The sequence below is a fragment of the Chiloscyllium punctatum genome, chromosome 11 (assembly GCF_047496795.1).
Source record: "Chiloscyllium punctatum isolate Juve2018m chromosome 11, sChiPun1.3, whole genome shotgun sequence".
In the NCBI taxonomy this organism is placed as follows: Eukaryota; Metazoa; Chordata; class Chondrichthyes; order Orectolobiformes; family Hemiscylliidae; genus Chiloscyllium; species Chiloscyllium punctatum.
Window position 1 is genome coordinate 21092140 of NC_092749.1, and position 17363 is coordinate 21109502.

Genomic DNA, 17363 nt, shown 5'->3' on the forward strand with positions numbered 1-17363 from the left:
ACAAACAGTGCGCTTGTTCCAACTCAATGAAACAGGTGACAGCCATGCTTGGGTATATTTTTCAGGGCAATGTCTTGACCAATCAGACTCAATCTACCTGATTTAAATTTAAACAAAGGTTTGCCATCATCTGTCAATCATGAATTTTCCATGACAATGCTTCTACCAATCAGAATCCACTTGCCAACCAATCAGCACTCTACTCTCATACAAATAAAATGATTGTCTTCCCTTTATGTTGGTAATCCTTGAGAACTGACCTAATGAATGTAAGATGAAGAGTGTTGACAAAATCTGACTTTACTCAACAATATTTACTTATTTGATCCTACGTCCCACCTTCTGCAAATGGATTAAAAAGGAGACAACCAATTTGGTGTACAGTAATTTTTTTAAAAAAATGCATTTAAGAGAATATGTATCAGCCTCAGAGTTAACAACTTTCATCACTAGCTGATAACGATGCTTAGATACGTGAATAACCTCACTCTTTAACAACCTAAAAACCTCATGAATATAAAATAAAATCTTACCTGATCCTGCTGGGAGGAGTATAGATTTCTGGAACTATTATTTCTCTACCCAGGGGCAGCACAGTGGCTCAGTGGTTAGCACTGCTGCCTCACAACGCCAGGGATACAGGTTTGATTCTGCTCTCAGGTGACTGTCTGTGTGGAGTTTGCACATTCTTCCTGTGTCTGTGTGGATCCTCTCTGGGAAATCTGGCTTCCTCCCACAGTCCAAGGATGTGCATATTAAATGGATTGGCCATGCTGAATTTTCCATAGTGCCCAGGGATCTGCAGGGCTAGGTGGATTAGCTATGGAAAATGCAGGGATATGGGGTGGGTCTTGGTGGGATGCTGTTCAGAGGGTTGGTGAGGACTTGATGGGTCAAATGGCCTGTTTCCACACTGTAGGGATTCTATGAATATGTGGAACTACTTGTGCCATTTTTCTATATTGCCTTTTCTCCTAGAATTCTAACCCGATTTTATTAGTCTTTTTTTATCTAAATCACTATTTTTTGGTCAATAGCCTATAATGGGGATTGATAGCTACGTGACTTAATCTGGAAAGAGTCATCATAAGAAGATAAGAAATAGGAGCAGGCGAACAGCCTTCAGATCCTTGTGCCTGTTCTAACATTCAATGTAATCACGGCTGACCAGACGCCTTAACACCACTTTCCTGCTCAGTGCCTTTAACTCATGACTCCCTTGTCAATCAAAATTTGTTTAATTCAGTTTTGAATATATTCAATGATCCAACTCCCTCTATTCTTAAGGGAAGAGAAATACAAAGACTAATAACCCTCTGAGAGAAGAAATTCCTCATCATCTATGTTCATTTTCAGAAACCAGGACCCATTAATTAAACTGGTTAGATTCCTTAATGAGAGTAAACATCTCTCAGTATTGACCTTGTCATCCCTCTTATGTTTTAATAGGACCATATCTCAGTTTGCTAAACTCCATTGAGTATGGGACATCGTCTGAAAATTAGGGTCAAATCATTGAGGAGAGATGTTAGAAAGAATGTCTCCGCATAAAGGATGGTGAGATTTGAAATTGTCTTCCAGAAATGGCAGTAGATGCTGGAGCAGTTGTAGATTATAAATCTTGAGATAGGTGATTAGTTTTGTTAAGCAGATGTATTAAGGGATATGGATGAAAGATAGGCCACAGATATGGATTTAGGCCACAGATCAGCCATGATTTGTTGAATAGTTCAACAGGCTTGAGGGGCTGAATGGCCTTCTCCTGTTCCTTTGAGCATTGGCCCAATCCCTGCTTGGCCTTCCCTCATCAGACAAACACTTCCATTCTAAGGCTGGTTGAAATGAATAGTGGTTAGCTCTCTACTTCCAACCTGGTTTTTTCTGCTATTCTTTTGAAATGGTTAATGGTTAATGAAGTGGGTAAAGCCAATTTCTAAAGTGTATGAGCAATACTTAATCATCTTTATTAGTGTGTAATATTTGAATAAGCATTTTTGAGATGTTCTAGGCTTTAGCTTTTGCTTATGCTTCATCAGTTTTGATTCACACTCCCTCACCCATTACTAGTACCTCTTCCCAGTCTACACATCACCCACTCACCACTTCAAAAGGTATTACTTTTCACCAAGTACCCATTAATCCCATTTCACAATAAATACCAATATCCAGTGCCGACCTTCAAACAGCTTCTTAATAGCTAATCCTTACCTGGTACTGTTTATCAGGTTCTTGATTTTGATGAATTATTTTGAACATCCCATCGCATGTCAATGGGATTATCCCTCTATCTGGACCATAACCAATCATAGAGTAGCTCTTTCCTGAGCCCGTCTGACCATAGGCTAGTAGAGTGGCATTGTATCCCTTCCATGCATTATTCAGCATTTCTTGGCCAAGATCATCAAATACTCTTTTCTAAGAAAACAAATTTTAAACAAAATTCAATGTTTTTCTTTTCTTTCCATTTCATTCATCAGGACAGTTGCAAAAATGCCAAATCTGAAACTGAACAATACTGCATGAGAATCAGGGTTGATTGGTTGGCAACTAGACTCTGATTCTCTGATGATGGCAAAGTAGTTAGCACTGCTGCCTCACAGTGCCAGGGCCTTGGGTTTGATTCCAGCCTTGGGCAAATTTGCATGTTCTCCCCATGTCTGTATGGGTGCTCTGGTTTCCTACCACAGTCCAAATATGTGCAGGTTAGGTGGATTGGCCTTGAGAAATGTAGGATGACAAGGATGGGGATAGGGTTGGGATTGGGATGTTCTTTGGAAAGTCAGTGAAGACACAATGGGCCAAATGCCTCCTTCTGCACTGTAGGGATTCTATGATTGATTGCATCCAAAGTCACATTACACCAGGTTATAGTCCAACAGGTTTATTTGAAATCACAAGCTTTTGGAGAGCTGCTACCTCATTCAAGTGAAGTCACCACTTGATGAAGGAGCAGAGATCAGAAAGCTTGTGATTTCAAATAAACCTGTTGGAGTATAACCTGGTTTCATGTGACTTCTGACTTTGTCCACCCCATTTCGACACTGGCACCTCCACATTATGACTCATTGAGTCATTGCCATGAAGAATGCATCTAAACTTTACCCAATTTTTTTTGTTTAATTGTAAAGGTACTTTGTTTAACATTTGATGACCAACATCATCAAATGGTCATCTCGAAGAAAACACATTTTAAACAAAATTCAGCAATTTTTTAAATCCTTAAGTGTGCTGTGATATAATCTCTGGGGTTTATACATGTCATTTTTAATGTTATTTGTTGTAAGAGTTTGGGTTTTTGTTTTTTGGGTCAGTAATTTTTTGGGTTTTTTTGTATCTCAGAAGTTAATAATAACTTGTAAACTTTTCTGTAGTCATGGTGATTTTTTTACCGAATAAGTTTTGAGGCCTGACCTTAATGTGAATGTGTTTCGTGCAACATTAAATTAGATTAGATTACATTACAGTGCAGAAACAGGCCCTTCGGCCCAACAAGTCCACACCGACCCGCCGAAGCGCAACCCACCCATACCCCTATATTTACCCCTTACCTAACACTACGGGCAATTTAGCATGGCCAATTCACCTGACCTGCATATCTTTGGATTGTGGGAGGAAACCGGAGCACCTGGAGGAAACCCATGCAGACACAGGGAGAATGTGCAAACTCCACACAGTCAGTCAGGAATTGAACCCGGGTCTCAGGCGCTGTGAAGCAACAGTGCTAACCACTGTGCCACCATGCTGCCCATAAACTTTACATTACATTAACTTTCTTCTGGTGCATTCTCCATGGAAGTGCCTCAGAGTCCAGTTACTAACCAATCAGCATTCTGTTGTTGTTGCAGTATAAATTCTTATTCCATTTGAGATCTGGCATTCTTGCATCAGTCCTGATGAGTACAAGATTAAAATAAAGCTTCAATAGCATGTCCCTTTTCTTCAATGATATTTAAGTTTTGAAATGTTTAGTCTAGTAGTCAAGTCGACGAAATCTGTTCTTACAATCTAGGCCTTTAAAGCGCTGATATCATTCTGGTGAATCTGTGTTTTACCCATTCCAAGACCAATATCTTCTTCCAGGGGTCCTTGGATGCTGCCTGAACTGCTGTGCTCTTCCAGCACCACTAATCCAGAATCTGGTTTCCAGCATCTGCAGTCATTGTTTTTACCTCTTCTTCCAGGGGGTCTGCTGCTCAGAATTGAATGCAGGTCTCCAGGCAGGGTCAGATCAGAGCTGTATACAGCTGTAAACTAATTTCCACCCCATTATATTCCAAATGTCTTGAGTTGAAAATCAATTTGTTTTTTAAAATTATTTTTGTAACTGTCCAAAACATTTTAGTCATTCTGTGCTTGAATCTGTAAGCTTCTCTGCTCATCTTTAATTCCCAGCCCATGGCTGTTTAGAAAATGCTCTTGATGTATGAAAGATCAAATATAACTTTGAATATCATTTTAAACAAATGCAAAGTTCAAAGTCTTGCTTTTTGGCATTCCACATAATCTGAACCATTCTCCTACAGAGACCCCAGCACATGCCTTATTCAGTCTGATTTTTAATAATTCTCTTGGTGGTGGTACATTGACTGGGAACAGTACAGGAAAGAGGAGTATAATTTGAAAGAGAGATATGTACCCCTACAAAAATTAAACTTCAGGTAACAAAGCTAATGTCTACATAATTAAAGGGTCAGCTCTTTCATACTGTGGCTATAATTTTGGGATTTACAGATTCTCAGGAGAAAGCCTCACTTTATTAGATTATACTTCATATTTCAATTATATTTATGCGTCCTTTTCTAATAGTGAAAATAAAAGAAAAGAAAAATAGCCAGTTCAGTTCAGCACATTAGTTTGAATAGATGTATTTTAACAGATAATGGGTACAGCTGCAAGTCATGGACTGCAATAGTTCAAGAAGTAATCTTATCACCATTTTCTCCAGTCGAACTAGGGATGGGCAATAAATGCTGGCCTAACCAGGAATATCCACATCCCATGAAAAAAAATGAAAAAAATCCATTCTCGAAACTATTGTGATAAAATGTCACAAAGAATGTGAAAGGAAATATCGTCACTTGAAATGAATGTTTCTGGTGTTCCTTATACATGCGCTGCAGAATGGCTCCTGAAGCCATGCAAAACTCCTACAATATGGAACCAAAGAGTCTGCCCACATCCTGTGCTCTTAATAAAGTCAACATTGTCTTCTCTAAAGTTCCTTCCAGATGACATTTTACCTGGTCTGCATACTTGCTCGCAGGTCCATCTGGAATAAGAATTCCTTCCTTGTTTTTGATAAATCCATTGTGTGACCAGTAGGACAGGTCAAATAAAAAGGTTTTTGTGTTGTTCCGATTTCTGGGATGACAAACTGTGATACTGTTTAAAACCATGGAAATAATGCAACAGCTTCCCGCATCTTTCTCCATCTGTTGAGACATGTGAGGGTGACACATTGTTAACAGAAAGGGCAGTCAGGTAGAAACTAATATAAAAATATTTGCAACAATGAATGAGGAATATCCTGGATTACTTTAGGTTAAGGAAACTACAGATTATTCTCTAGGTACAGCTGACGGATGATACCTCTTAATGTCACCAGTGTAGACCCTCATATGCCATTACACTAAGTGTAGGCTATGACTATTGACAGGAGTTGTGGTAATGGAGAATATCATGGAAGATGCTAAACACAGGAGCCTAAAACACATGGTGGGAAAATAAAGCACATTAACATAAGAATACGTGAATGCTTACTGCATTAATAGACGGTTACAGCATGGAAATAGCCCCTTCAGTGCAACTTGTCCATACCACCCAGTTTTCACAATTAGTCCATTCCCATTTGTCTGTGTTTGGTCCATATCTCCCCATACTTCTCCCATCCGTGTATATGTCCAATGTTTTTTGAATGACAAAATTGTACTTGCCTCCACTACTACCTCTTTCAGTCCGTTCCAGACATTCATCACCCTCTATGTAAAAAGATTACCCCTCTGCACCACTTTGTATCTTTCCCGTCTCACCTTAAACTTCTGCCGTCTAGTTTTAGACTCTCTCACCATGGTGAAACGTTGTTGGCTATCTACCTTATCTATGCCTCTCATGATTTTATAGACCTCTATAAGGTCATCCCTCAGTCTCCTATACTCCAGGAAAAAAAGTCTCAGCCAATCCAACCTCTCATTATAGCTCAAATCTTCCAATCCAGTAGCATCCCTGCCCCTAATTTGCAACTGTCCCCCCATTTTAGCCTCTCTAAAAAAGGGAAACATCCTTTCAGCATCCACCCATCAAGTCCCCTCTGGGTCTTGTATGTTTCAGTAAGATCACTGCTCCTTCCAATGTGTACAGGCCCAGCCTATCGAACCTTTCATCAAAAGATATCCCTTTTCCCATCCCAAGTATCAAATAAATGAACCTTCTGAATAACTGCTTTTAATGTATTTACACCCCTTCTTAAATAAAGAGCCCAAAACTGTACAGTGCTTCAGATAAAGCCACAACAATGCTTGATACAACAGCAGCAAAACATCCATACTTTTATTTTCTATTTCCCTTGCAATAAAAAAGAACATTCCATTTGCCTTCTTAGTCACTTTCTGCATCTGCAGACTAACTTTTGTGAATCATGCACAAGGGTGCCCAGATCCCCATGTACGTCAGAATTCAGTAACACCTGTCCAGCAGAATATTCTTCTTGCTAACATAGATAGGTTCACATTGTACCACATTATAGTCCAGCTGGCAAATTGTTGCCCACTCATTTAACCTATCTATATTCTTTTGTAGACTCCTTATATTTTATTCACTACTTACGTTCCTACCTATCTTTGCACTTATGAGCAAATTTAGACACCATTCCTTTAGTCCCTTCTTTCAATAAATTTTTATAGATAGTTAACAATTGAGAGTTTAACACTCATCCCTTTTGGACATTGTTCATCAAATCCTACAGGAATAATTTAAATTTACAGTAAATTTTATTGCAACAAATGGAAAGAATTTGTCTTTATGTACGCCTTTCACAAACTCAGGTCAACCCAAGGTTTTTCATAGCCAAGGGAACAATCTTAACATGGGAAACATAGTGGCCACTTTTTTCACAGAGCAAGGTTCCAAAGTCAGAAACATGATGAATGATTGCCAGACAATCTGTTTCTTAAAACAAAATACATAAAATGTTGTGGAAACAGAGTTAACTTGCTGAGTCCAATGATTCTTCTTCAGAACTGAAGGGGGCTGGGAAACGATGTTGATGCAGTTGGCAAAATGGAAGGAGGTTGAGTGAAACAAATTGTAAGGGTGTCGAGAATCAAAGACAAAGGGAGAGCTAATGATAGTAAATTTTTTTTCATCTAACCTATTTTTCTAATCAGCCTGTTCAGAGATGTGATTACACACCTTTAGAGAAGGTGGGACTTGAACCTGAGTCTTTCAGTCCAGTGATGGAGATACTACCACTATGCCAGAAGAGAACCCCAAAACCCACTGTGAATTGAATGCAGGACACCCCAATTTACCAGCTGGTCGCTTTAACCAACTAAGCCACTGCACTGCTAGCTAATTATAGTAAAGGAGAGGTAAAGATGTAAAATAGGTGTTATTGATTAGATGAAAATAGGTCAAGTTTGCTGAGAGCAATTCCACACTATCAAAGTGTGGAGGTGTCAGTGTTGGACTAGGGTGGGCAAAGTTAGAAGTTACATGACATCAAGTTATAGTACAGCAGGTTTATTTGAAATCACAAGTTTTCGGAGCAGTGTTCCTTCATCAGGTGAAGTGGAGGGTGCCTGTGCACTTCCTGCCACTTCACTTGAAAGAGGAGCAGTGTTCCGAAAGCGTATAACTTCTGACATTGATACTATCGAGGCACAGAGGGGGGATGGGATTTTGATTGATATGATGTTGATTAATTGAGAAATATTAGCAGGACACTAGGGAAGAACACCTTTGCTGTTGTTCTTTGAAGTAATGGCATAGAATCTTTTTACCTGAGAGGGCATTTGGTTTAATGCCCTATCTGAAATACTGACAAAAGACTTAATGGCATTAAATCAGCTAGTCAATTGGAACTAAATAGCAATCATTTGTAGTTCTTTCTCTGTGTTTCTCAGTTGTCAATTGTCACCCCATAAAGATGACTTTACCTTATTATCCTCTGTTCATTGACAATAGGGAAAGGTTAGCAGAAGTGGCTGATGGAGCCATTGTAGGTTTAAAGCTCATATCAGGTTGAGCTGATGGTCATTAATGAAACATTAGTTTCCAACAGATACTTTTACAATTATAATTTAATAATAAATTCTTGTACTGAGTGTTGACTGGGGATCAGTGCTTAGAAATGAAGTAACTTTCAAAAAGGCAACGTTGCTGCTTACCAACTGGACTTGTTGTTGACAAAAATAAGCAGACTTGCTTTTCAAATATATGCATCCTCTTGGGGATCATGGAACAGCAAATAATCTATCAGTAAAAACACTAGCCTCCATGTAAGGTGTATGATTTATGTCTATTTTAATATAATTTATTTTGAATTATGAACAGTGGCACATGAATTTTGTGCATGTCTGAAGGGATTTAACAAATAACTTTTAATATTTCTGTAGCCATGTTGATTGCTTTTAAAAAGGCATGAGAGAGAAACATCTTCAAAAATAGCATGGTTTAAATTACTTTGGGAGAGTTTATGAGTGACAAAGTAAACAATGCACAGCATTAGATTTTCAAATAGAAGATTCTGGATTTTTGGAGGCATTTAAGAAGAAGTAATTAGATTCTCATGACAGGGAACTGAAGCCACAGCTAAAATTATTTTTTATGTGGGATGGAAATGGATATTCTCTCCGGTGTTTGAATAGTATAATGGAATTCAGTTGGGATCAATGGAATTGTATTTTTACCATGTGTTTCAAAATCTTTAAATTATTGTTATATGTAAATAATTTGGCTTATTCTATTTCATCTTTATTTCTTCTTCATAATAAACCTCTGTTATATTGTTAAATTGGAACCTGCAGTATTTTGTGCTTGTGTTTCAGTGAAAGACCACATTGTTAAAACCAAATAAACAAACTATAATCTATCAAGTCAGGTTTTAGTCTGGCATATGACTTGTCCATTAATAGCACCAACTGGAATAATAACACTGCTTATAAGCAACAAAGACTTCAGCTACATGTCATCCTGAAAACCCTGTTTTTGCTGGATGGATGTGGACTATGCTTTGAAACTATTTTCTTGGGTTCTGCTCTTGGGTTGGACCATGATGCTCCTCTCCTTTTGAATGCAACTGGGTCAAAGGTGATTTTGAAAGTCCCTGAGAGGTATCCTGTTGGAGCTCTTGATGTCAAATTCACTGTGATGAAGCAATCTGGCATTAGTACCTGGAAAAATTCATATATATATGGGTGGAACAGGGGATGAAAACTTGTGTACTCAATGCACTGGAAGTACTTTTTATATAGATGATGTATTGGCCATTTCTAATGCACCACTTTGTTAGGAAAGACTGAAGATGCTTCAAAAAATTGATCTTCCTTTTTCCATCTGCAATAACAACTTCTTGTTGGTAAGAAGGCTATTGTTTCATTTCTCATGATTATATTGGTGTCCTTGCCATGTAAGAAATATATTTATTAATCAAACAGAACACTCGGTCGATGATCACCAAAACATTGAAGGGTGAAGGACGTATCCCCTCAAAAAGGACGACATGTTTGATCACTAATCATTATTGCCACTAGAGCTTAGAGTGTCTTCTATTAACCTGTTCAGATCAAAGATAATTTTTTAAGAGGTTTAGACTATATCATGTGGAGTCAGTGTACTTTTCTGCATGTTGCTGAGTGCCAGGAAATGCTTATGACTGTACATAGAGAAGCCTGGGAGAAAGTGAGGACTGCGGATGCTGGAGAGTCAGAGTCAAAAGGTGTGGCACTGGAAAAGCACAGAAGGTCAACCAGCATCTGAGGAGGAGGAGAGATGACATCTCAGGCATAAGCCCTTCAACAGGAATGTGGGTTGGGTGGGGTTGGAGGGGGCAAGGTGGCTAAGAGATAAATAGGAGGGTGGGGTGAGGCTGAGGGGAAGATAGCTGGAAAGGCGATAGGTGGATGTAGGTGCAGGGTAATTGTGGTAGGTCGGAGTGGAGGGTGGAGCAGATAGGTGGGAAGGAAGATGGATGGGTAGGACAGGTCAAGAGGGTGGTGCCGAGTTGGAGGGTTGGATCTGGGATAGGCTGGGGGAGGATGAGGGGAGATTTGGAAACTAATGAAGTCAATGTTGATGCCATATAGTTGAAGGTCCCAAAGCAGAAGATGAGGTGTTCTTCCTCCAGTCGTTGAGTGGCTTGGATTTGGCAGTGGAGGAGGCCCAGGACTAACACGTCCTTGTGGAGTGGAAGGGGGAGTTGAAGGGATTGGGTAATGGGGTGGTGGGATTGTTTGTGTGTGCGTCCCTGAAATATTCCCTGAAACTCTCTGTTGGCATTCTGTCTCCCCTATGTAGAGTACATTGAGAGCAACGGACACAGTGGATGAGGTGGGTGGATGTGCAGGAAAATCTCTGCTGGATGTGAAAGGCCTTGGAAGGAGGTGAGGGAGGGAGGTGTGGGCGCAGGTTTTTTTTTGACTGCCTGGTGTTCTTTACACATCGTTGTCGGATCTGCTTGGTCATGTGAATTCCACCAACGACAAGTACCCTCTAATATCCTTGCAGGCTTCACCAGTTTTGTGACACAGACACGGCTCATGGTTGTGGATATCTTTCATGCCTTTTGCTCTCCAATTCGGTTGTTTGATGGCACAGCACAACATTGGATCATCATCAACTTCATGAAGCAGGTGACTGTCTTGGCCAAGAATCGAGCTTTGTGAAGAGTCACTGCTGAGCAAGATTTGTTGTTGACCCCTGTATTATAAGTAATTGGCCACAAGAGGACTATTGCTGACTGTGGAGCTACTGGATTACACCTGAAGACAATTCATGCAACTAAAATTCTCATTGCCTTGGTAGCCAAAGTCATAAACAATAGCATTTTAGATGCTCATCCATGCAGCAAGATCTTTTAAGAATAAGAGCAAAACCAATTGGAGTTGAAGGTAATCAGATAAGTCATGATCTCACTGAATGTAGAGCAAGCTTGATAGACTCAATGGACTACATATGCTCCTACATCTTAAGATCCTATGGTCTTATTAGGTATGACATTAATGTACAACCAAATTAACATGGGCAGTTACATGATGCAACATAACCTCGGTCTACTCGAATCAGTGGATAGGTCATACAGGGTTCACATTTACACAAAACACTTGGGCTAAATAGATTTTTTGATGGCTAAAACCTCTGGTCATTTATGGTCAAAAGAGTCTCTGAGCTAGCAATTGATGTTGTCAATAAGTTTGTTCAAAACATACTTGATATTTGGAAAGCATTTCACTAAGTTGGCGCCTGATCTCGTGGACTGTTGTAAACTGCATACAATTCAGTAATAACAGAGTGCTGTGTGCGACTTAAGTGAAAATCTTAAATAATCCAATCAGCTGCACACAGCATAATCTAACTAACAGCAGGATGACATGTGTGGAGAGGGATGGAGTATGACGACATCATTGGCAGAGCCTCAAGTCTAAGACTATGAAGAGCCCGTTGTCGGAGATGCTGATACTCCTGATGTTTTGGCATGCACAGTGTGCTAGAAAAAGATTCTTAGATGAAGCAAAAAAAAACACCCTGGAGACTTGCACATATCAAAAATTCTAAGGTCACTTTTTTGGAGGCTATTGCAAATTGGAATAATCGATAAAGACTTATTAGCTTTATTCTTGTGGAATGTGTGTAGGATGCTTGATAGGATAGCTTAGAACAGTGTGTGTCATTGAACTATACAAGCATAGACATCACCACAACCAAGTCCTATCTTGTCACACCTGAGACCTACATACCTGACCTTTTCATTAGAGGTAACAGTCAGGGTGAGACATTAACTCAATCAAAACCTATATACACTTTCACATGGTTAAAATTGAGCTCAGTATCACCTTTCCCTGATTTAACATATTATATATATATTTCCAGTAGTTAACACATTAGATCAATGAGTACATTACTGATTTAGTTAAGGGTTACAGGACAAGACAATTAGTTCAATTATTTTAAAGGACAAATAATTTAAATAATGCAGTGCCTTTAATTAGACAAATGTTTGAACTACCATGCATAGGCTTCATCAGGGTAAAACAGAAAATTGTATTTCATGTTGTTTATTTCAATATAGTTCAACCCAATAAACTGATTTCATCAGACCATGTGTTACAGTGTTTTTGTTTACCAATTTAGCACTTATTGAGCTCCCAGTAAAACATCCAAAAGCTCTTCGCATGAATGTCATCGCTTCAGGTGACATTACCTCTTACACGGTACAGTGACCACAAGCTTAGCAGAGTTGGTAGATTTCAAGGAATGCCTTAAAGAAGGGCAGGTAGGTAAGAGAGACAGAAGGAATTCAGGAGGGAATTCCAGAACATGGGGCCGAGGCTGCTGAAGGCGTGGCCACTAAAAGGCAGAGAGAGAGATTAAATACAAGATGAATGAGAAAACTGGAAGAGTGCAGGGATCTTCATGAATATTGGGGCTGGAGGGTTAAAGAGATTGAAGGCATTGAAAACACACCGACTTTAATCTATACTGGAAAGTACCTACACCAATAAAATGCACAATAACAAAGAAGTCAGACGTAATTGCCGTCAATGTGTACATCAATGACTTTTCTGTTCATCACATGAAATATTTAATAGTTCCCACTCACCTGGTTAAAGGGTCGAACACGGACTGCCACTTGCACACTGTCGGCACTCAGCATTTTTTTGTCCTTCCTTCATTTCCCCAGCTGGGGAAAGCAAAATTTGATAAATTAATAATTGTATGAGCTGCAGCTTAGCTGTCTTGTTTAGTCTGATGTTTATTTCAGCACCAAATATAGACTGTCAATTTTTAACTTCAATGCTTTCATCTGCTTCTCTGCTCACATTACTTTCTCCTCTGTGAGCTATGTTGTTACTGTGAGCTCCGTGGACAAGAAAGAATTGTGTCTGTCAGCCTACTTGAAGCAAGTGCAGCAACTGTATTAAGGGGTAGAGGTGTGGTTAGGGAGTTAAGAGTTACCTGAACGCTTATTGCTTAACTAACCCACAGAAGTATCCCTGGAGGTATTAAATATTCTGAAAACCCACCCCATCTCCATTGGGCACCACTTTCAGATGATGTGCATCTGAGTAGGATGTGGTGGGGAGAAGAAAAAATATAAGTTGAACATTTTGATCGTTTGAGTCACCTGACTGAAATTAACAAAGCACCTTGAAATGGATAAATAATGAAAAAGCAAACTTGAAACCAATCTTCCAGTGTGGGAAAGGATAGACGGCTTCTCTGGTGACTGTATAGTCATATGAGATTTCCAAGCTAGTGTAAAGCCAACTCATACATTTTAATTTGAAGAGAAATAAAGTGCAAATGAGAAGTAATCATAATTCCCAATTAGTCTCACTGCCTTTAGAGGCAGTGTTACTCTTAAACTGGACAAACACAGGGCAACATTTTAAAGCATGAATAACAATAGACCATACATTTTAGTAGGATTTTTATTTATATTTGGAACACTATAAATGCAGTGGAACTCTGGTAGAGTATGAGAATAGACTAGTACCTAACATAAACAGGAAGTCAAAGACTTCTGAGTAAAGTAACAAAAGGTTCATAAAAAGGATTGGCACAAATTGAACAGATGTTACCTATGGATGTAGGCAGGGAATATGCCTCAGTTACTAAATTAGCACATTGCATTTGTCCTTACCAAGGTTTCTGTCAAAGTGGAAGAGAAAATTGATGGACTAAAAATTGATAAATAAGAATTAATGGTAGAGAGTGATGGAGGCAGAAAAAGAAACTGAGGGAATTTGAAGAGTTTAAATTTGCAAATCATGGGGGTGGGACTGACTGGATTGCTCTGCAGAGAGCCAATGTGGACTCAACGGACTGAATGGTTTCCATTTGTGAGCCACTTACACTCTCTGCTGTAATTAAGGCTGATAAATCACCAGGATTGGGATAAGGTGTATCATTGAATAGATAAAAGAAAGAGTGAAAGTGGCTGATAGGTTGGCCATAATGTTCTGATCCTTCTTAAACACAGGCTTACAATCATTTACAACCCTCTCACAAGGCACAAAGTGGAATATGATGGAAAACTCACCACGTGTCTAGATGAATGCAGATCTAACAACAGTCCAATAGTCTAACAGCATCTGTGATAATGCAGGCTGCTTAATTGGCATGTCATTCAACAACTTAAAACATGCGCTCCGTTTTGAAGACTTGTAATGTTTCATTATTAAGTTCTAAGTGGTGGTGGGGGGAGGGGGTGAAATGGGTTTTAGTTTTTCAATTCTGTGAAGTTGAAGTAGAAAAACATTTTTGTAACTTAGTTATATCATACAGCATGGAAGCAGACACTTTGGTCCAACTAGTCTATGCCAACCATGTTCCCACATTGTCCCACTTACCTGTGCTTGGCCCATTTCTCTCCAAACCTTTCCTGTTCATGTACTTATCTGAATTTCTTTTAAATGTTATAACTGTACCTGCATCCACTACTTCCTCTGGCAGTTCACTCCATGCACGAATCACTGTCTGTGTAAAAATGTTGCCCCTCATGTTCTTTTTAAAACATTCTCATCTCGCCTTAAAAAATATGCCTCTTGGTTTTAACTCCCCGCCCTAAGCAAATGTTTGAGAGTGCTCTGATTGGTTTGTTCATAGCTGTACCAAACTGTCAGAAGACAGTCCGTGCCTATAAACTTGGACCTGAAACTTCTCAACAAATATTCAGGACAATAATGAAGAAATCTACTCAGAGATTTATATAATTTGCATAAAAATTGGAAATACTGTTGTTTCAACCACTGAAGTTCCAAAAGGAAAAAAAAGACAATGTGAGGGAATTGTGATTTTGGAAGCATTCTGAAACGGTGTCTGGAAATCCCTAATAACAATTAGATGAGCAATGGATTTTCAAAAACTGGCAAATTTGGGCAGTTCTGGCATATAGTTGTGATATCCCACATAGACAACGTGATGTGAAATGGTCAAATGAGAACCCACAAGGAAATTGGAAGAACAGACAGTGTAGGGGATAGGAAAGGTAATAGTTTTGGGGAACCAAACAGAAGGGTGCCAAGATAATAAAAGAGAAAAGGTTAGGTCATAAAAGATATAAAGAAAATAAAACATAATCATTGTAATAAGACCATGCATACAAAGGGTAATGGAAATTAAATAGGAGACCTATTTAGGAACTATAGTAGGGACAGTCAATAAATCCTAAGAAAAGGGTGTACCAGGATTGAAAATAAACATTAAAATTGTAGCAGGAATGTGGGTAGATCCTGTTGTAATCTGAGGTAACCTTCTTCACTGTCCACTACACCTGCAATTTTGGTGTCATCTGCAAACTTACTGACTGTACCTCTTATGCTCGCATCCAAATCATTTATGTAAATGACAAAAAGTAGTGGACCCAGCACTGATCCTTGTAGCGCTCCACTGGTCACAGGCCTCCAGTCTGAAAAACAACCCTCCACCACCACCCTCTGTCTTCTACCTTTGAGCCAGTTCTGTATCCAAATGGCTAGTTCTCCCTGTATTCCATGAGATCAAACCTTGCTAACCAGTCTCCCATGGGAAGCTTTGTCGAATGCCTTACTGTGGTCCATATAGATCACATCTACTGTTCTGCCCTCATCAATCCTCTTTGTTAGTTCTTCAAAACACTCAATCAAGTTTGTGAGACATGATTTCCCACGCACAAAGCCATGTTGACTATCCCTAATCAGTCCTTGCCTTTCCAAATACATGCACGTCCTGTCCGTCAGGATTCCCTCCAACAACTTGCCCACCACCGACATCAGGCTCACTGGTCTATAGTTCCCTGGCTTCTCCTTACCACCCTTCTTAAACAGTGGCAACACATTAGCTAACCTCCAGTCTTTCGGCACCTCACCTGTGACTGTCGATGATACAAATATCTCAGCAAGAGGCCCAGCAATCACTTCTCTAGCTTCCCACAGAGTTCTGGTGTACACCTGATCAGGTCCTGGGGATTTATCTAACTTTATGCATTTCAAGACATCCAGCACTTCCTCCTCTGTAATATGGACATATTGCAAAGTGTCACCATTTATTCCCCTACATTCTATATTTTCCATATCCTTTTCCACAATAAATACTGATGCAAAGTACTCGTTTCTGTCTCCCCCATTTTCTGCAGCTCCACACAAAGGCTGCCTTTCTGACCTTTGAGGGGTCCTATTCTCTCCCTAGTTATCCTTTTGTCTTTAATGTATTTGTAAAAACTCTTTAGATTCTCCTTAGTTCTATTTGCCAAAACTACCTAATGTTCCCTTTTTGCCCTCCTGATTTCCCTCTTAAGTATACTCCTACTACCTTTATACACTTCTAAGGATTCACTCAATCTATCCTGTCTATACCTTACATATGCTTCCTTCTTTTTCTTAACCAAACCCTCAATTTCTTTAGTTATGCAGTATTCCCTATAGCTACCAGCCTTTCCTTTCACCCTGACAGGAATATACTTTCTCTGGATTCACGTTATCTCATTCCTGAAGGCTTCCCATTTTCCAGACGTCCCTTTACCTGCGAACATCTGCCCCCAACCAGCTTTTGAAAGTTCTTGCCTAATACTATCAAAATTAACCTTTCTCCAATTTATAACTTCAACTTTTAGATCTGGTCTATCCTTTTCTATTACTATTTTAAAACTAATTGAATTATGGTTGCTGGCCCCAAAGTGCTCCCCCACTGACACCTCAGACACCAGCCCTGCCTTATCTTCCAAGAGTAGGTCAAGTTTTGCACCTTCTCTAGTAGGTACATCCACATACTGAATCAGAAAATTGTCTTGTACACACTTAAGAAATTCCTCTCCATCTAAACCCTTAACACTATGGCAGTCCCAGTCTGTGTTTGGAAAGTTAAAATCCCCTACCATAACCACCCTATTATTCTTACAGATAGCAGAGATGTCCTTACAAATCTGTTTCTCAATTTCCCTCTGACTATTAGGGGTCTATAATACAAACCCAATAAGGTGATCATCCCTTTCTTATTTCTCAGTTCCACCCAAATAACTTCCCTGGATGTATTTCCGGGAATATCCTCCCTCAGTACAGCTGTAATGCTATCCCTTATCAACAATGCCACTCCCCCTCCTCTCTCGCCTCCCTTTCTATCCTTCCTGTAGTATTTGTATCCTGGAACATTCAGCTGCCAGTCCTGCCCAG

The 17363-nt window shown here is 39.5% G+C and overlaps 1 protein-coding gene across 1 annotated transcript in view; it reads right to left on the reverse strand.

The window, feature by feature from the left end:
* kif28 (kinesin family member 28) overlaps positions 1-12998 on the reverse strand; it is a 64755-nt gene extending 51757 nt beyond the window's left edge. The window contains exons 1-3 of the mRNA XM_072580158.1: positions 12815-12998; positions 5241-5432; positions 2209-2415 (exon numbers count right to left, since the gene is read on the reverse strand). Coding sequence (XP_072436259.1) covers positions 2209-2415; positions 5241-5432; positions 12815-12868 — 453 coding nt within the window. The 5' untranslated portion in view covers positions 12869-12998. The remainder of the gene's footprint in view (positions 1-2208; positions 2416-5240; positions 5433-12814) is intronic.
* Between the last annotated feature and the right edge of the window lie 4365 nt (positions 12999-17363).